We start from the raw sequence: 21,032 nt of genomic DNA on the forward strand, positions 1-21,032 counted from the left end.
TTCCAGGGTCACAGAACCAGCAAATGGTAGGGCAGGAAGTCAAAACCACGTGTGTCGGACTCTAAATCCTGGTGCTTTTCTTTCTCTATGCATTTTTGGAAACACCAGAACAAGAAATAATTTGTCTGTCCTTCTGAAAGGTCTCGGGATGTTTGCCAGTGGAATGCATTGATTGAAAGCCTGGACTCCTACCTCCCAGTTTCTGTGGCTCCCACGTCCGTCATTTCTACTCCAGTCCCGACCAGTAACTGCAACGGGTCAGTGCTACCTTGTATGTTTCACGTTAGTCAACACACTTCGTCTTGGGTCACTGGCGAAGATAACATGAGGGCTTTTTTTAAAATGCAAACTTATTTTAGAGCAAAAGCAACCTTAGAAAATCGATTCTACAAACCCATTCTGGGAAAGTAGAATTTAGCATGAAACGACTCCAGCTCGTGTTTGCCGTTCTGACGGGAAGTGGTTAGACTCATGGCTCAGCAGATGGCTTTGGGGGGCTGAGCTCTTCTCCCGCGATGCCACGCTTGGAGCGTGATCACAGCTAGAGAGAGCAGGCCAGGATCCCACACCGCCTCACTGTAGTCTTTTCTTAGAGATAAATGCGATTAATAAGGGCATAGATAAAGCAGCAACAGCTTTTATAACAAAAATAAGTTTTAAAATATCATTGATTGCTGGAGACCAGCACAACACAAATGTTGGCATTTGCTGAAAACAAGCAGACACATTTCCTTTCACAAGCAACTTTTATTGACTCTGATTACACAGTTAATGTGTTAGAATTCTACAAAGATTCTCGCTTCCTAAGCAGAAAAATAATTCGTGTTGTGTTAGCAGATCCTTCACACCATTTAAAAATTTCATGTATGAATTACTACGTGATGCCGAGGTGCTCCGCTGCAATCGCTATCTGCTGTTATTACGGAACGATGGAAGTGTCGGTTCGGAAAACGGTCTGCTGCGTACACTTGCTTCTACTTTTCACACTCTGAGAAAGGAGGGCGTAGAGCTGTTGGAAAGGCCCATCGTGGGCACAGCGACCTTCAGAGACGAGCTTCTTGACTCAGTCGTCTCCTCCACAGATCTTTAAGAGTGTGACTTCATAGTCTCCAGAAGTATCCGACTGTAAGGAACAGGAGAGGACAGATGTAGCATAAATAACGAGGCACCAAAACGGAATCAAATCTCACGGCTCTAGGGAATTCACTGGGGGGAGACTCACGACCCAGTTCATTCAGGAAAATGCACCTGGAATTCCGTCTTCCTTCAGACCTGAGTGTAATTGTTTTCCAGCCTAACCTCTTCTTCACAATATGTAATGTTCAAATTCTTCCTCACTCATTGCAATTAAATTTCAATTTGGGTTTAAGAAAATAAGATGGCATCAATTACCTAACACTACATAATATTACTTCCCCAACAAAACTTTTCAAACTGGTAATTTTTTTTTTAAAGATTTTATTTATTTATTTGACAGAGAGAAATCACAGGTAGATGGAGAGGCAGGCAGAGAGAAAGAGAGGGAAGCAGGCTCCCCGCTGAGCAGAGAGCCCGATGCGGGACTCAATCCCAGGACCCTGAGATCATGACCCGAGCCGAAGGCAGCGGCTTAACCCAATGAGCCACCCAGGCACCCCCAAACTGGTAATTTTAATAATATTAATATCAAACACTTGCTCTTCTCAGAGTTAACTACTTTAATCTTATAACCCTTATAACTCTACCTCGTAGGTACCCTAAATATGTCCATTTAATGAGAGATGAGAAAACAGAGTTTAGGAGCCTTGCTCCAAGTCCTTTAGAGAATAAGCAGCAGAGGCAGGACTCAAAGCCAGACAGCCTGATGCCTTAACGCCACGCGACCTCGCCTGACTTCGGAAACTGGAACAGCCTACATTCCCGGAGAGGGTTCGTCTCAGTCTCTCTCCCCGAAGCGAGCCAAAACACAGCGTGGTTCCCAACAGACACCACGTGAGATTGAGGCTTCATGTGCAAAGATGCCATATTTGCTGTGCAAAACAGGTAAACATTTTACATAGCACGAGAGGGAAAACGTGGCTTTTAATCTAGACTGACTGACACCCTCACATTATTCTTATTTTATTCACGGCATCTCAAAGAGCGAGCACTTCTTCTCGCTTAAATTTCACATCGGGATAAATCCGAGAGTTAGCAGGAATGCAAGGACGCAATGGACAAGGGTCATTGAGAGAAGAGGTTAGGAAGCGCTTTCATAATGAGATGCAAAAGGCATTAATACACATTTTGCTGTTCTATACAGATTGTAGTTCTTCGTCTGCTGGTTTCTCGGAGGCTCGCTCTACCATATGTTATAATCTCTGGAACCGCTGATAAACCAACTCTGTGTATTAAAACAGCTCCCGTTAGCCATCTCTGACCAAGCTGCAAACAATTTCTCATGGTTCTATCCATTAGGCAAGAAACTTCATCCAAGTAGCTCGACAGAGCTCTATCTAAATTCTGATCCGCTGCTGACGCCAAACAAAGTCCATCCTTTCTCCTACCGCTATGCCTTTACGCCTTCTAGTAAAATAGCTCTTCTATTTATATGGCATTTTAGACATTTTATTATCATGAAAAAAGTCAATGTATTTTCAGAACCTTTGAATATAAATTATGTCTTCCTAATTAGGCCATATTAATTGCTCTCAAGAAACTAATGTCTCTGCTGGCATAGTTTCAACAGCGCTACTTCCGTCCTCTCTTCTCCCAACTCTGATCCCATCTTTTATCCTCTACATTGAAGCCATGCTGCCGATCCTTTCTTTGCGGTGTTTTTTAAGTTATTCCTTTTTCCATCCTGACCGTGACACATCAACTCTAGGCTTGCATCTCTTGTCGCTAGTTTCCTTGGTTCTAGATTCATCAACTGTATTCTACAAAGTGTTCATTCTTACTGCTTTGTGAATCAAGTCCAAGGGCCACCATGTCCATCAAGCCCTTACTTTTCCCGTAAGTAGTGCTGGCTTTTCCTTCTTCCTCTCCAGCATCCTTTCCTTTGTCTTTTTTGCAGGCTCGTCTTCAGCTATTCAGTCATCAATTGTGAGTAATGCTTAAATCTCAATTTTAAACTTTCTTCTCTTCTCAATCTAGATTTTCTCCAGAGAGGGTTTGCATTCATGTCCAACTACTCTGTAACATAATTGACTCTGGAAGTATATCTCATGCCACGAACTTCTTTTTTTTTTTTAAATGATTTTTTTATAGATTATTTATTTATTTATTTATTTGACAGAGAGAGAGATCACAAGCAGGCAGAGAGGCAGGCAGAGAGTGAGAAGGGGGAAGCAGGCTCCCCGCTGAGCAGAGAGCCCGACGTGGGGCTCGATCCCAGGACCCTGAGATCATGACCCGAGCTGAAGGCAGAGGCTTAAACCACTGAGCCACCCAGGCACCCCTTTGCCACGAACTTCTAACCCGACAATTCTACTGATAGTTTCGAAGACATCTCTAACTCAACGAGTACAAAACCAAACTCATGAACTTTCTCTCTCACTCTCAAAAAAGAAAAAGAAAACAAAAACGAAAACCTAAAGCCTGACCTTGCAGAGGATGGCACCACTATCTGATCCCAAGTTAGGAACCCAGGAGTCATCCGTGACCCCTTCTCTTTCTTGTTCCTTACAGCAAGATAGCGCATCAAGTCCTCTAAGTTTTAATTCCTAAATGTCTTTTCAGTCTTTATTCTTTGCTCTCTTTGCATTTGTACTTTGTATTACCCAGTCACAGCACTTCCAGTATGACTAATAAGATAACTCAGCACCCCCAAATCTCCTTTCTTATGTCCAACTCATTCCCTGTAGTCACAGGGATCTTTTAAAAATGCACTTCTGATCATGACACTGCACACTTAAAATGAAAATGCTCCAGTGTTTTGGGGCAAAAGACAAAATCCTTAAACACTGCCCAAATGGTCCTGGGTGATCTGGTCCCTCAGGCCTTATTTTCCATCATGTTCCCTTACCATGAGGTCTTTCCACTGTAATTCCTTTTCCTTTTGTTAGTATGCTCTACTGACTCGCCAACCCCGCAACCCCTGTCTGTTCTTTTTCGATCTGAATCATAACTTCCTCTTAGAAGCTTTTCCTATAGGTCAGATCCTCCTATCATATGGTCTGACAGCACAGTATCTCTTTCCTTTACATTTAACATAGTTGTAATCTTACATTCATCTGTGATTCCATAAGGGCAGGAAACTTTTTTTTTTCCCCCTTTGCTTATAACTGTAACTCTGAGCCACGCACATAATATGCATTCAGCAAAATTTTTAATGAAATGAAACACAAATTTCATTGTGTTTCATTGTGTTTCACAAAAATGAAATTTCAAATTCATTCATGAATGAATGAAACACAAATTCTGGGATCTCCAAACTCTCTTTTGACTAAATTCATCTTACCACTTGGATTTTGTTTTTCAGCATTCCCCAAGGCAGACCCTCTAATTGATCAAGAGCCTTACTACTATAAACATTGGGGTACAGATGGCCCTTCTTTTCACGACATCTGTATCTTTGGGGTAAATACCCAGGAGTGCAATTGCAGGGTCATAGGGAAGCTCTATTTTTAATTTCTTGAGGAATCTCCACACTGTTCTCCAAAGAGGCTGTACCAACTTGCATTCCCACCAACAGTGTAAGAGGTTCCCCTTTCTCCACATCCTCTCCAACACATGTTGTTTCCAGTCGCCAAACTATGGAAAGAACCAAGATGCCCTTCAACGGATGAATGGATAAGGAAGATGTGGTCCATATACACTATGGAGTATTATGCCTCCATCAGAAAGGATGAATACCCAACTTTTGTAGCAACATGGACGGGACTGGAAGAGATTATGCTGAGTGAAATAAGTCAAGCAGAGAGAGTCAATTATCATATGGTTTGACTTATTTGTGGAGCATAACAAATAGCATGGAGGACAAGGGGCGTTAGAGAGGAGTAGGGAATTTGGGTAAATTGGAAGGGGAGGTGAACCATGAGAGACTATGGACTCTGAAAAACAGTCTGAGGGGTTTGAAGTGGCGGGGGGGTGGGAGGTTGGGGTACCAGGTGGTGGGTATTATAGAGGGCACGGCTTGCATGGAGCACTGGGTGTGGTGAAAAAATAATGAATAATGTTTTTCTGAAAATAAATAATTTGGAAAATAAATAAATAAATAAATAAAAATCTTTAAAAAATATATAGACTATTAAAAAAAAAAAAAAGAGCCTTACTACTTCTTTCCACCTTTCCTTACCATATGCACATTCCTAAAGCATTCACTTGAGACCTGCCCACAGGAGGCATCAGCAAGAGCTTAGTAAATCTGAAAGGCAGGATCAAGACCCATTTGCCCAAGAAACATTCCCTATCTAATCCCAATCTTCTTTACTCTCAATTCATAGGTTAGTGTCCTCTGTACTGTACACAATCTAGTATTTCATTGTGTGCTGTCTCATACTATACTATTTATGTTCCCCTCAAATCTCCACATAGACTATGAATTGAGGATGGCCACTATGTTTTTCCATTAAAGACCCTGGATTTGTACCATTTATTAAACAGCTACTTAATTTCTTTGCTCAGTGAAAACTACCAAGGAAATATAATTTCATCCAAATTTTGTATTAATATCTTACTATTAGATAATAAGGGATACATTTGTTTTTCACCTGCCTTCTCCCTCTCTCCTTCCTCTCCCCAGTCATCACCTAGGGAAGGTGTTAGTGAATGGAGAAATGTCAAAGTATGGGCAGAAGGCAGAGGAAGACAGAACCAAAGGTCAGATGATGTACAAAATGGAACTCTGGCTCCCAAATCATGGAAATTTAAGCATCAAAAAGATCCTATTCATCAGTATTGAAATGTAATGAGATTATTTAATATTTTATACCTAATAATGTGTATTTGTTTGTTTGCTTGTTTTTTTGCAATGTGATTTGTGCTTTTGTTGTTTAAAAATTTTTTTCCCTGCTTCCGGGTCACAAAGGTAATTCTTGCATTTTCTTGGATTAACTTTTTAATTTTATCTTTTATAGTTTGGTTTTCACTTCATCTCCAGTTTACCAGTGATGTAGTTATCCAGTTTTATTCTTTGCTGTAGAGCCAACCAGGTTTCCCAATACATTTTTACTAAATAATCTGTCCTTCCTCTACTGATTTGTGGTGCCCCCTCTAGACTGTGAGTTTCCAGAAGCAACTGCATTTGTCTCTGAGGTCTCCATTCTGTTCCACTGCTTCACGCGTCTGTTCTCATTCCAAAATGACACTTAACACGATTAATAACTGCTTTGTATTATGTCAGTCTCTAGTAGAATGAGCCCTTTCCCTACCTTTATGCTTTATATTTACGGTCGATTAGTCATGACTCTTCATTTCTTCATATCAATGTTACAGTAACTTAAGTTCCTCAAAGAAACCCAGCTAGAATGTTGATTGAAATTCCATGTGATTCACAGCTGACCTGGACGAATAACCGACAGCTTTATAATATCCTATCACATCACTCAAGTGCATATCCACTATCTCTCCATTTACTGACATGTGTTACGGCCTTTGTGACAGTCTTAACGTCTTCTCATAGAGTTATGTAGTCTTGGTCAAGTGAATTCCTGGATAATTTATAGTTTTTCACTTCTATTTTTAATGGTATCTTAATTTTGACAGTGTAAGAGATACTATTGATTTTTACAGGTTGGTCTTTATTGGGCAACATTGCTGAATTTTTATTAGTGATGATAAACTAATTCCTATTGATTTTTCTAGAAAGATGATTGTATTTACTGAAAATATTGAAAGCTTCAACTCTTCTGTTTCAGTCTTTACACATTTTTTTCCTTCCTTTCCAGTACTGTCTAGGATCTTAGTCCTCTGTAAGACAGTATTAGGTATACTGGTAGCAGTGGTGGTCTAGTATTTATTAGTATGTTGGGAGCATTGTTTCCAGTCCCTATTTCAAAGGAACTGCATCTAAAGTTTCTCCACTGAGTATAATAAGTCTGCGTTTGCTGTAATATGTTGGTGTGGAAGCTTTATCAATTTTAGGAGGTTTGCTTCTATTCTTTTTTTTAAAAAATATTTTATTTATTTATTTGACAGAGAGAGAGATCACAAGTAGACAGAGAGGCAGGCAGAGAGAGAGGGAAGCAGGCTCCCTGCTGAGCAGAGAGCACGATGTGGGGCTCGATCCCAGGACCCTGAGATCATGACCTGAGCTGAAGGCAGCGGCTTAACCCACTGAGCCACCCAGGTGCCCAGGTTTGCTTCTATTCTTAATTTGGTGACATGTTTTTTTCTTTAATCATAAATAGGTATTGATCCTTTTCAAAAGCTTTTTCTGCAAAGACTGAAATAATTATATAATTATCTTTTATATGTGTGGAATGTGGGCAAACACATTAATTAATTTTCTGATGCTGAGCCGTCCTTTTATTCCTGGGCTAAACCTCACTTGATTTTGATGTGTTATTTTTTTAATAAACTGATATATTCAGTTAGTATTTTACTCTTTGTTATCTATGTTCATAAATGAAATGATTTTGCAATTTTCTTTTTCCTCTGTCTTTGGAATCAAGATTATACTAAATTCATGGAATTAACTAGGCAGGTTTCATTTTTCCTATTTTCTGGTCCAACCTGTGTAGACAGGAATATCTATTCCTTGAGAGTTTGGTGAAGTTCACCTGTGAGTCTATGTGAGCGTGGGATTTGGGAGGAGAAAGGTCTTTGACTTTCTTTTTCATTTGTTTCACGCTTATTGATCTAGCTCAAGCTCTCTTTTTTTTCCCAATCCAACCTTAACATTTCATTTTTAAAACATGAACATTAGGTGATAGAAATGAAAAAATCTCATGTAATTTTAAATTACATATTGAATTCTTTAGCAGTGGATCTTTCTTTTCTATCAAGATACGCATAGCTTAGATGTGTCCTGATTTAGTAGGCCTTAATTAGCCAGCCATCGGGGGAGGGAGAACTAATGGTTAATTTAATTTTCTAATTTGCTGAAGGTGAACTGAAGGCCTTGTGTTTCAACCTTGTTACGGGCAATCTTTATAAAATGTATGAGTCTACTTTTCTGCCTTAGTAAGTACAATATGGTTACTGTTATTAAATCTTCCCGTGTTGATTGAAACTATTGTAATGTGTCAGAATCGATTCAACTGCATTGAGCGGGAGCTGATGAAATCCTCGCTAAGCCCTGGGCGCAGTCTGAGGGCTGCCTCTCTGAGTACGTTCCTGATTCCAATGTAAGCATGTATGTATCCTGCAAAGGTTTAGTGTAAAAACCAAAGCTCTGGCTGAAAGAAAAAAAGAATTTGTTTTGGTGACTGAATCTAGTTGATTCAGTGATGTGCAGACAGAGATGGTTGCTAATGTTTACCGAGATTACAAGTGTACTTAGGTCTGCCTCAGCAATCCCACCGACCCATGAGAATTTATCCCTTCGATTCACCTGTACCTGATGGAACTCTGTATGCGTATCACAACACTGTTTATAACAGCAAGAAACTGGAAACATCTCTTGACATGGGAGGTGCAAATATATAAATAACAGAATGATATGTCACTGTTAAAAGAACGAGAAAGTTCCTGTAAATTGTAAACTGAAATAAGATGTGCTCCAAAGTACAGAACCATCCGTATCCTGAGTAAAACAAGAGGAAATCGGAGTCTGCTGAAACTAACATGACATTGTATGTCAACCAGACTTGTGGTAAAAATAGGAAATTTAAAATGTGTATTTTCCTTTCCTTCTCTTGTCATCAAGAAAAGCTGAAATAAATTAAAATACCATAATATCAAAAACAGGTAAATAACTCGCAAGTACAATGCACAAAAGAAGAACAGTTAATGGCCACTGAACCTGAAAAAAAAATGTTGAGTGTCTATTATGTGCCAGGGATTTTAGAGCTAAAAATAATCACCATCTTTAGGAGACATTTTGTTATCACTATTTTAAACTCGGAAAACACATTTATGCAATGACAGGGAGAGAGAAAACTCAGTCACATATCACTACGTTTTAAGGATTATACAGGAAAGGCGAAGCGTGGAGAAAGACAAAATGAATCCTGCTATTTTTAACAGGAGACTTACTTTAATTGCCGAGTACAGGGAATAGCCATAATGCTTCTTAAACTCCGCTCGAACGTCCAAAAGGTCCATTTCTGATCTGGAAACCATGATTCGGTTCAGAGTGAACTCATCGGTTCCAGCGCCCTGTGAAGAAACGGTGTCCACAGGACGAACGTCCCGGGTCACAGGACCACACACAGATCGGTATGTGCGGGAAACACACGACGGCGCACAAAACATTCACCACAGGGACTCTTCTTCACTCGCTTGGCACCAAACTTCATCCTTCATAGATTCAAGAACTATTTTTTGAGCGCCTACTCCACGCCAGCACCGTGCCACATGCCGAAACCAGAGGTGAGGGCCGGGCCCTCCGTTGCGTGAAGGTCACACTACGGAATCCAGCGCGGGGGTACTGCGTCCCATGGGACCGTACGCCAGGAGGGCCGAAAGCAGACCAAGAGGAGGAAGGGCCTGCCTGAGAAAGCGGTGGTCGACCTGGGGCCCGAGTAACCCACCAGAGGAAGAAAGCTACCCCATGCCGGACCCGGCTCCACGCGCGGGGCGCTCGGCAGCCCACGGCCCCGGTCCCACGCGGCTGGCACGGGGTCTACGTTGTCACGGATGGAGGGGACCAGAAAGAAAGTCATCATGTTGGTTCTATCAACAGGACCAAGAACCTCGGAGTGGAGTGTGACTGAAAGGAAGCCAGTCCTCCTGGTCAGTCGCAAAAGACCTCTCTCGCCCGGTGACCGGAGAGAGGAGAAGGTCCACCAGAGGTCGACCTGGAGGAGGTCATCCCCGGCAGAGAGGACAACACACGCAAAGACTGCGCTGTGGGAAGACAGCTGGCTAGTCAAGGACAGAAGGCAGGCCCAGGGGGCCGAGGCATAGAGGGCAAGGACGGGGGCGGGGAACCGGCTAACTCCGGGGCGTCGGGCGAGGCTAGTCACTGAGTGACGGGACACGGGACAGCCCTCGGTGGGGGTGAGGTGGGGGACATGATGTGTTCCCTTTGGACATAACTTTGAAGGCACATGGGCACCTCCATAGGAAATGTCCAGTAAAGAGACGGAAGTAAGCATCTTCTAATATGCCAGGCTCAGAGCCAGGACCTGGAGATAGAAAGAGCTAGAAAAACGCCTGTACTCAGGCACCTCACCATCTAGCAGCAGCAGCAGATGGGAAGGCGCAGGGTTTCTATGGCATGAAAGGCCACTGACTCAACTTGGCTGATGTTAAGAAAGACGCTGGAGAGGCCACTGGGCTGCATGGGTCAGGCTTGAGGTTTGGGGTTCTACACCAAGTTTTACTGCCTTCATGGACTGTGAAGTGGGGAGATACTTTCGTCAACTCCTCACCGTACCTGGCCCTAGAACGATTAGGACATTCACTGTCAACCTCCGAGACAAAAGAGGACTCCTCCAGGGAGGGAAGGAACACGACATGCCCTCAGTGTGCTGCAATACTGTTCAAAATTCTCCTGCAGGGAGAAACTTGCAGACCCACCTTTAAAGCCTGATGGAGTCTTTCAGCTAAAAAGGCAGGCGTGTTTCTGGCACAATGAACTGTTACAAAGAGGAAAGGAAAGTTCAGTTTCATTGAACAGAAATTGAGTTAATCTACAGTAATATGCTTTTTAAAAAGACTCTTTGCATCATCGTATTATTCAGCCCCCTCATGACGGCCGGCTTTATTTAGGATGGAGCAGTGAATGCTTCACCCGAATTTCAAAGGCTCGTCACGCGTGCTCACGGGGAACTTCAGCACAGTCATTATCTTTAGTCAGGGGAAAACGGAATTACCTGCCCAGGAAGCTCCCGCAGCGGCTGGCTCGTCTCCAGACCCCAGAGCCACACCTACCCGTACACTGAGAACTCCCTGGGGCGGACACTTGCCCCATTCCCAGCGTCTCTGACTGCTGATCAAGAACTTGGGCCCGGAGACTGCAGAGCCCTCCCGGGGGGGGGGAGTGATCGGCTTATATAACAGTGTTTGTGTCCGTCTGTTAATCCACAGCTCCGGGACCAGCTTCGGTCTGCGCTGGACTCGCTGTTCGATACTCCTGGTTAGCTCGGCCAAGGGCAGGGAGACCTAGAGTTCTGACCTTGGCTCAGCTTTGGGGGCTAAGGATATCTTCCCCAAATAGCCAGAGGGTCAATCACTAAATTTAGTAAATTACTCAATGACTCCATTTTCACCAAAAAGCCTCAGTAAAAATGACAATAGAAATGTAATGTTTGGGTGCACCTGGGTGGCTCAGTGGGTTAAAGCCTCTGCCTTCGGCTCAGGTCATGATCTCAGGGTCCTGGGATCGAGCCCCGCATCTGGCTCTCTGCTCAGCAGGGAGCCTGCTTCCTCCTCTCTCTCTGCCTGCCTCTCTGCCTACTTGTGATCTCTCTGTCTGTCAAATAAATAAATAAAATCTTTTAAAAAGAAAAGAAAAAAAAGAAAAGAAATGTAATGTTTGAAGGCGCCTGGGTGGCTCAGTTGTTAAGTGTCTGCCTTTGGCTCAGGTCATGATTCCGGGGTCCTGGAATTGAGCCCCGCATCCAGCATCCTGCTCTGGGGGAAGCCTGCTTCTCCCTCTTCCACTCCCCCTGCCTGAGTTCTCTGTCTCACTGTCTCTCTCTGTCAAGTAAATCAATAAAAACTTAAAAAAGAAAAAAGAAATGTAATATTTTCATCTCTCCAAGAATTTACTAATCTAAGCACGGTGACAAAACAATACAAAGTTTAAAGGCAAAGTAAAACCTAAAAAGATAACTTCTTCATGCATCCATCTGACAACATTTGTGGAGCATATGTGCGCCCTGGGGACTGGGCTAGGAGCTACGGGAGCCTAAGGATGAATCACTCTGGATTCCTACCAGAAAGGAGTGAACTTCATGTTGATTTAAAACGAGTGCGAAGTAACTCAGTTTATATGCACTGAAGAGCTTACCTATAGCCAGAAGCAGGTCTTCAAAATGCCCAGACAGCTCTCCTTTTATGCTGTCCTCAATGTCCTTCTGGCTAATGTTTCTGTATTCGTCAAATGCTAAAAAGCAGCACCACAAAAAAATATTTAAGGCATTTCTGCTGACCATACTTGAAATCATTCCAGTTTTTTATTTGATATACAGCAAATCAAGTTAAGCATCAAACTCAAGAAAACCATCAAAATTGGAGGATGGAAGTTTTGGTTCTTGTTTTTTTTAAAATGATCTACAATAAAACCCAAACCTCACAGGGCATTTCCTTCAGTCATCTTTCTCTCTCCTCCCTCTCCCCCTCCCCAGGTTGATGGAATTTAAAATAGCTTGAAAGGTTAAATTAAAAACAATTTATCTAGTAAGGTGGGCTACTTGGAAATTCTAGCAGCACTTGGGAAACAATAGCGTGGTCCTTAGTCAAGTATGTTTTATCTGCTTATGCAGATTTCTGTCTGCTGAGTAAACCCTCCCCTAGAGCAGCACAGCCTACTCACACTTGCCAGAGCTAACGTCTCAATCAGTTTTTGTCCAAAAGCAAAACCTAGAGGCCACCCAGGACACAGGCATACTTTGTAAGCCAAGTAAATTTTTCCCTAAGAAATTCTGAAAAATCTTTGGAGAGAATTGGGGATTGTTTGGTTTTTACTTTTCAAATAAGGGTACTTATAAAGCAACTATAATATACTATTACTAGTATTTTATAAAATAAGTGACATTTTATGCCAAGATTAAGGAAGGGCAATCTCAGAATAAAAAGTCACGGTAATAACCTTGCGTCTCCTCATTTTCCCATGGACTCAGCATCAGCCTAGTCACGTGCTGTGGTTGCTCTGGACCGTGCCTGGAGGCCACAGCGGGACGCTCGCGGCCGATGGAGTTCTGGGCTTCTGGGTGCTCTTGCTTCCAGAAGGTTCAGGGAGGGAGGGAGGGAGGAGGTGGCTCCTCAGCAGTCTCACGGAACAGCTGGTCTGACGCAAAGAACTATGCCGCCTTTCCCCCATTGACTGTCACATCCTATCAACACTTCGATGGACACCCGCCGTGCCTGTTATTTCTGGAAAGTGGCTCCCGAGGGAAAAGATGCGTTGGAAGCCCTGCTTCAGGCTCCTCCACACCACCGGACTATCCCTCTCCGCGCTCACCCCAGAGGGCTCCCCCTTTCCTTCTCCCTGCTGCCCCTCCCACCGGTTACGTCCGTCTCCAGCTACTGCACTCCGCCTCCAGGAGAGAGAAGAGTTGGGTCAGTTCTCCCTTGGGTTGGAACACAGCTCCCATGTTTGCTCCTGAATTGCTTATATATATACACATAGAAGAGCCTTTGCAATTTTTAACTTCACTTCCCAGAATTTTGTATATTAAACCTCAAAACATTTGCAAATACAACACAAAGCAAAAAAGGGTTGTCATGTGAGCACGTACTCAGTCTCAGTTGAGGAAAACTCCTCAAACACAGGATCTCGGTGAACTTGTCTTCATCTGTGCCCCATCGGTTCTCCCCAGCGTTATAGAGAATCTATTGGATGCGAAGGAAGACTCAGCCTGGTATTACGGACACACTCTCCCTCTCGTTCTCTCTCTCCCGGCAGGGGTTGGTGGAATGAGAAGAGCGGGTGGCTCACTGGGTAGTCGCGGTCAGGGACATACTCTCTTACCCGAGCCTCTCACTGTCAGCGGACTAGGATCTGAGAGTCGGGGAGGCTGGAGCCAGAAGAAGAAGAACCAGCACCGGGGGTGGGGGGTGGAGGGGGCTAGGGGTGGGCGATGTCCAGCCTTCGGGCTTCTCCTCCAGATGGGACAGGAGAGGACGGCCTCCGTCGGCACCACGCGAACGGAAGGGCGGTCGAGGGGGAAAACGGTTACAGGAGATGCCGCCTTCGCTCTACTACTGACCTGGGCGTCTTTCTTGGCCAGCAGCTCGTCCACTTTCAGACTGTCATCTCTTCTGCCCTGCACGGGGAAGATGAAAACGAAGGCAACCCTTTTAAAGACAGGAGAGTCTAACCCTCGGTATTCTGGTCAGCAGGGCATTTGAGAGGCTTTTCTCCAGGGGAGGCCACGCCGCACAGAGGAGTCAGGCCCTCGGCTCCTGTTCTCGCTCTGCTGCTCCCTCGCCCTGGAATTTGTACCAATCACACAATTTTCTGAGCCTTAGTCTCTTCCTCTGAAAACTCAAATATCTTTTTTTTTAAAAGATTTTATTTATTTGACAGAGAGAGAGATCACAAGTAGGCACAGAGAGAGAGAGTAGAGTAGAGAGAAAGAGAGAGAGGAGGAAGCAGGCTCCTTGCCGAGCAGAGAGCCCGATGCAGGACTTGATTCCAGAACTACGAGATCATGACCCGAGCTGAAGGCAGAGGCCCAACCCATTGAGTCACCCAGGCGCCCTGAAAACTCAAAGATCTTAAAGGGATGAAAAGATAAGCCACGGAATGAGAAAAAATATTTGCCAACACATATCTAATGCCACACTTATATCCAAAATATATAAAGAGCTTCTCATACTCACTTAAAGCAATGAAAACCTAATTAAAATTAGGCAAAAGATCCACACGGATTCAGAAAGTACACGAAAAGATGCTCAATGTCCTATGTCATTAGGGAACGGAATATTTAAAAAAAACACACACACACAAAAAAAACCGAAACGAGAGAATACCACTACACGCCTCTTAGAATGGCTAAAATCCCAAACCCTGACAACACTAAATGCTGCCAAGGATCTGGAACAACGGGAGCTGTCATTCTTTGGTGGCAGGAATGCAAATCGATAAAGCCACTTTGGAAGAGAGTTTGGCCACTTCTTACAAAACCAACCACACTTAACCCATAACCCAGCAATGGTGCTCCTTGACATTCACCCACGGGAGCTGAAACCTCGAGTCCACGCAAAACCCATACCAGAATGTTAGCAGAGGATTTTTACCCCTCATCGCCAAAACTTGCTAGAAACCAAGATGCCCTTCAACGCGTGACACGCACAGTCATACACCCATACAACGGGACAGGATTCAGTGATTAACAGGAAAAGAGCCACCAAGTCCGGAGAGACACGTGGCGTATCAGCAAATGTAAGAAGCCAGTCTGAAGAGGCAGCGTGCCGTACGGCCCCCGCCATGGGACATTCTAGAAAAGCTGAAACAACAGAGACGGCAGAAAGCTTAGTGACTGCGGGGTGTGAAGGGAGGAAGAGAGCATGAAGAAGGGAGAAGGGGTTTTAGGGCAGTGACACCAGCTGGGCGACACTGTAGTGCTGGATACGTGACGTTCCACGTTCGTCCAAACCCCCGTGTGACACTCGACGTAGCCCGGGGACTCTGGTTAATCACCATGTGTCAGCGTTGGCTCGCCAGCTACAACACGCCACACTGATGCAAGAGGTCCCCAGCAGGGTCGCTGGGAGGGGCGTACGGGACTCTCTGTACTTGCTGCCCCAGCTTTCTGGAAATCTAAACAGATTTTGACGCTCTTAAAAATAAGGTCTTTTAAAACACAAACCCCTCGACGCTTGCCACCAGCTCTCATGCCGAGGGCTCTGCGGCATAGTGTGCGTGTGTGTCCGTGCACAGACACACAGCACGTTACAGAGACGGGAGAGAGGAAAGGGGGGATTGCCTGAATCATTTTGAAAATTTTACATGATTCGTGTTTGGCTGTAATATTTTTAAAGTGCGTTCATTCCCACTTTTAAACCTTAGGTCCTGGATGCCTGTCTTATTTCCGTATGATTTCTCTGATTTTCTACCCCAGGACTGTTGCTCCTCTGCGGCGAGACGGCCTCCTCGTTCTGGTTGGTCTCGTGCGCTCCCCGCGGGCGAGAAGGGCGCCGCGTCTCATTGGTTCTGCTACGAACCATCGCGTTTTATTTGCTAAGTACTGCACACCCGCTCTCTCGTTATTGTTTTAATTCTACAGATGTGAAAACAAAGTTGTGGGTTTTTTTTTTAAATTTTATTTATTTATTTGACAGACAGAGATCACAAGTAGGCAGAGAGGCAGGCAGAGGAAGAGGAGGAAGCAGGCTCCCTGCTGAGCAGAGAGCCCGATGCGGGACTCGATCCCAGGACCCTGAGATCATGACCTGAGCCGAAGGCAGAAGCTTTAACCCACTGAGCCACCCAGGCACCCCGAAAACAAAGTTTTTACGTCTGAACATAGTTTGTCCAAATAAAGCTACAGTCAGAGCAGAAGCCTGGGAATCCGGGTTTTTTGGACTCGAAGCACGTGCCCCGAAGCCGTACTGCTCACTGCCTTCTGGCTGTTGTGTGCTCACGTATGTGTGCAAATGGGTGTGCCGTCCTGCTCAGAGACCTCTGGGAGCATATGTTTGCAGCAACGCCTCACAGATTTGGGCTTGCAGGGCCCATCTTTAAAGTTTTCACCATTTGAAGTAACTTCAACCATCACAAGGACACACTGTTTCCTGCCGGACCGTGGCTCACTGGGCAACTACTGCTTCCGGCCCAAGCTGAGGCCAGTGTCGGGATTTTCTCACACATCTGGAGCTGTGCACATCGGCTGAACGAGGCCAGCGGGATAGGCTGAGATCCCTTCCTCCCTCACACACACCAGCGGTGGCACCTCACACTTGACCTTGCCACCTGTACTATGAAGTCCTGAACCTCCACAGAAGAGAGAGCCCGGTGTGGCCTCATCTGGTCCTACACTGACCAATGGTTTAGCAACTCTTCCAAAGGGGCAGAGGGAAATTTGCAGCAAACTGTTTTTCCATTTCTTTTTATTTGTGCAAGCTTTTTTTGTTTAATCTGCGGACTGATATACCCATCTCTGAAGATAATTTTTCTGTATCAAGCTTCTGACTTAATTTAAATGCTGACAAGAGAAAAATATATTCTTTGGAGTCCAGAAATGAAAATGTAAAATGAACAAATTATTTCACGAGGAAAACTGCAGCCTCCTTGTCTCCGTTTGGTTATGTTTAAACTCCCTAAAAATGATCCTTGAGCATGCAGCTTACCGGGCGGCTAAGCAATAGAAAATAAAAACTTACATCTGCCAAAGTCAACAGAGCTTTCCGGAAATCACCAGAGGTTTCAGAACTAATGTCGTCTCCGAGACTCTTCTTATATACTGAAACCAAATAAGAATAGAGCAGGTCTTGACACAGTGAAAAAACATTATTACAAAACAGAGAAAAGCTGAAATGTCAACACTGGCAAGGAAGGAGTAGGTGAGAAAATAAATCCTGCCTCTTTTTTCTAACTTCCTGGTGCTCTTCTGATAGGAATACTCCCTTCTCGTAACTATTACATAGTGTGTGTTGCGGCAGATACAGAAGAACAGAAGGAATTGCCATGAAAAAGCCACGGGGGGTGGGGCAAGGCGCTAGTTTGTCTTCTGATCACCATCTCATTCTTCCACCAGAAAAGAACACGGTCCTTGAGCAAGACGTGCGGCCCACAACCTAAAGACCGCATTCTCGGCTTGCCTCTTAGTTTAGTACTGTAGGCACAGCTCCCCGATGAGTTCTTGGTAATGAAACGGAGACAAACCTATGTGACATCGCTGGGAAATCTCCCTAAGGTGGCCCATGCCTTCCTCCGTCCTCCTGCGTGGGGTGTAGACTGATGCCTGGAGCCCAGGCAACCACTTTGGGACCATGAGGAGAAGGACTACATCTTAGCGACAGCATGGGCAGAAGCAAGAAGGGGCCTGGGTTCCTGAAGGTGTTGAGGAGTTTCCATACCAGTCCTGGAACTGCCTGTCTCCAACCTCTTTTATGTGTGGGAGAAACACATTTTTATGTCACCCAAGCCACCGTCTTTTTTATCGAGTCTAACCTTACCTGTGATGTATATGGTAGACTGTATTCTGCGATACCTCTCCAAAGTGAGAAAGCTGCCTGAAAAGGTGCTGTTTCCCGTGACAAACACCGACTGTTGTGTTCACATATTTGGGGGCTGACCAGTGGTGGCCCCTCTTGCTGAGCCTGTGCTGTGCAGCCTCTACTGATTTTTTTTTTTATTTTTTAAAGATTTTATTTATTTATTTGAGAGAGAGAGCCTGAGGAGGGGGAGGGTCAGAGGGAGAAGCAGAGTCCCTGCCGAGCAGGGAGCCTGATGCGGGGCTCGATCCCGGGACTGCAGGATCATGACCTGAGCCGAAGGCGGTCGCTCAACCAACTTAGGCGTCCAGACCTAAGGCATCCCACGTGGGATCCAGGCACCCCACGTCTACTGATTTTAAAACCATTTTCTGCTCCATCCAAGAGCTGGTGGCTCACAGGCAGCTGACGTCACGTGACTATTCGACCTCTCCTGCGTCCTTCTGGAGAACTCTGTGGTCCTACAAATGTTTCTGCCCTTTTAAACCAACAAGAGATGCTTACAGAGGGGATACGCGATCATCTAATAGCAGGAACTCTGTGGAGATAGGATCTCTCCTAGCATGATTTTAGTCTTTTTTTAACACACCGACATAGAAACCGTGCTCCCCCGGTTCTCGGAGAGGGTTGCAGGCGGCTGGAGCACAGTACAGAATTCAGGCTGGTCTGTGCCCTGGTTCCGGGGAAGCAGCCTCTAAATCCTTCAAATTTCCCCAGTAATAGGAATGTCTTTGCTATTTGCGGCAGGTCCCGCGAACCACAGCTGAGTGTATGCCAGCAAGATGACTCGGGGTGGCGGCTGGTGTCCTCAGAAAGACCGACCCTGTCCCTGGAAGGGTCGGGGCTCTGAGCCACACGGTATCAGCCTGACCTGCAGGGAAAGGAAGGGGCTGGAGCTGGGGCACAGTCGTGTGGCCAGTGACGCTGACAGTCACGCCAGGGCCACGAACCCTCGATAAAAACGATACCAAAGGTCAAGGAGTCTTCCGGGTTGTCGGGAAATGTGTCGATGCGCTGGGAAGGAGACCCAGCCCGAGCACCAGGAGCTCTGCGTTTGGGACCCCGCAGACCTCTCTGCTACACGTCCTCACGTGACTGGTCCTGATTTCTGTTCTTTACAGTGAAGCAGTAATTGTAATTACGGCTGACCCGTGAGCAACGGGGGTGGGAGCTGCACATTCCGCCCGTATGTGGGTTTTTTCAATAAATGGGGCACAATTTCATAAATGTATTTTCTCTTCTTTTTGATTTTCTTAGAAACTTCTTTTTATCTCTAGCTTAGTATATTGTGAGAACATAGTATATAACACATCCAAGATACAAATTCTGTGTTAACCCACAGTTTCTGTTACCAGTAAAGCTTCTGGTTGACAGCAGGCCATTAGTTCTTAAGCTATCGGAGGGTCAGAAGTTATATATGTATTTTAAGGGGCACTTGGGTCGTTCAGTCAGTTAAACGACTGCCTTTGGCTCAGGATCGAGTCCTGCTTTGGGCTTCCTGCCCAGTAGGGAGCCTGCGTCCCCCTCTGCCTGCTGCTCCCCCTGCTTGTGCTCTCTGACAAATAAATAAATAAAATCGTTAAATAAAGAAAAGTTATACACGTATTTTGAACTATACAGGGGGTCAGCGCCCCTAACCCTCCTGTGGTTCACGGGCCAACTGGGTAGTGTTTTCTCAAGTTCCGTGAGTCGCGCTACTGAGCTCTTAACCGAGGCAGTGGTGAGAAGCCCTGGCCCCGAAGCTCTTCGGGCAGAAGGGCGCATGGCCTGGGGCTGCTGACCCAGGGCCGCGTCTGCGGGGAGGGTCGTCCACTGGGGACTGCGCTGTAACCTGCGTCGACGGCCTACCCTGGGGGTGCAGTGCCGGAATCACACTGCAGGGACTGTCCCCTTGTCACACAGCGAACAGGGAGCAGATTTTACCGAATCCACGTGCTCAACACATTCTCTCAACCGTCCGTCTCATGTTCCGCGCCCCAAATCACGAGGCCAATCTATTAATATAGAATGGTTTGAATCTCTGGCAACTATTTTCTGGTGAAAATAGTAGATTCAATGAAGCAGTGGCCGCTGAGAACAAAATCCACCAGAGCCGAAATGCGTTAAGTGGGAAGTGTCCACGCCACGGGGATGCCGCAGTTTCTAGCTCAGACCTTGTTCCCATATTCTCTGAAGAGCCACAGACCTTGGCCTGTCCTGGGGGGTATCCTGCTTTCTACACCCTGCCTGCCCGCAATGCCTTGCGAAGGAGAGCTCGGTGGGTTTCTGGGGAGAGCCGCGGGGGCTCCTCGGTGTGCAGACCGGGGTCAAATAAGCAGACGGCATGCGCACCTGTGTAGTAGGCTTGCGCGACCTCCTTCATCTGCCTGCTGGTTCTGGTGGTGAGGAGTTCAATGAGCGTGCGCTCACTGGTGCCAGCGCCCTGAAAAGGAACAGGAAATCTATGTTTAGAATACTTGAAAAGCTTAATGCATGCATTTCAGCTTAGTATCTTGTTTTATGTGCACAAAAAGACATTTTCGTAAATCAGCATAAGGTGGTATATTGCTCTAAAGCAGTTTTCTTGTTTTTTTTCATATATTTTAGTATGAAAATAAGACAGATCCTCTAAACTGACATCAAAATGTCCAAGAAAATTTCCCACTCCAGTGTAAAATCAACTGAAGAACTGTAGGAAGAAACGGGTAAGGGAAAAGCCCACGTCATTCAAGATCAGAAACGAGTTACCGACCATGCCATTGTGTTCGGAGAGGGCCCTGCGGCTCTCTTGAATGAGTTCATCCTTCTGCTAACGCACTAGGGCAGCAGGTATCATCTTCACCCAGGAAGGTTTTTTAAGCCTTAATAATGTAAGTCATGGGCCCAGTTGGTTTGGGGACCAGGTGCCCTGAGTCTTGGTTATACTGAGGTCACTGAGCGTGCAGTGACTCCAAGAAAGGCCTTTTCCACTAGGACTTGATCAAATAAGGTCAGTGCGGCTCATGCACTAAAGCTGAATTCTGTCCCTTTGGCGTGGAGGTTCCAAGCTGCCCTCAGCATGTCTCCTTTTTAATTAACTAACTAATTAACTTACAGACAGACTAATTTTTAGACCAGTGCTAGGTTCCCAGCAAAACTGAGCAGACCTCATGTCTTGT

The 21,032-nt window shown here is 45.3% G+C and overlaps 1 protein-coding gene across 1 annotated transcript in view; it reads right to left on the reverse strand.

Moving 5' to 3' along the window:
• Positions 1 to 727: 727 nt before the first annotated feature.
• Positions 728 to 21,032, reverse strand: part of ANXA3 (annexin A3) — a 48,006-nt gene continuing 27,701 nt past the window's right edge. The window contains exons 6-13 of the mRNA XM_044224397.1: positions 20,227 to 20,317; positions 17,062 to 17,141; positions 13,944 to 14,000; positions 13,473 to 13,566; positions 12,023 to 12,118; positions 10,588 to 10,646; positions 9,100 to 9,222; positions 728 to 1,123 (exon numbers count right to left, since the gene is read on the reverse strand). Coding sequence (XP_044080332.1) covers positions 1,064 to 1,123; positions 9,100 to 9,222; positions 10,588 to 10,646; positions 12,023 to 12,118; positions 13,473 to 13,566; positions 13,944 to 14,000; positions 17,062 to 17,141; positions 20,227 to 20,317 — 660 coding nt within the window. The 3' untranslated portion in view covers positions 728 to 1,063. The remainder of the gene's footprint in view (positions 1,124 to 9,099; positions 9,223 to 10,587; positions 10,647 to 12,022; positions 12,119 to 13,472; positions 13,567 to 13,943; positions 14,001 to 17,061; positions 17,142 to 20,226; positions 20,318 to 21,032) is intronic.

Source organism: Neovison vison, chromosome 11 (assembly GCF_020171115.1).
Source record: "Neovison vison isolate M4711 chromosome 11, ASM_NN_V1, whole genome shotgun sequence".
Lineage (NCBI taxonomy): Eukaryota > Metazoa > Chordata > Mammalia > Carnivora > Mustelidae > Neogale > Neogale vison.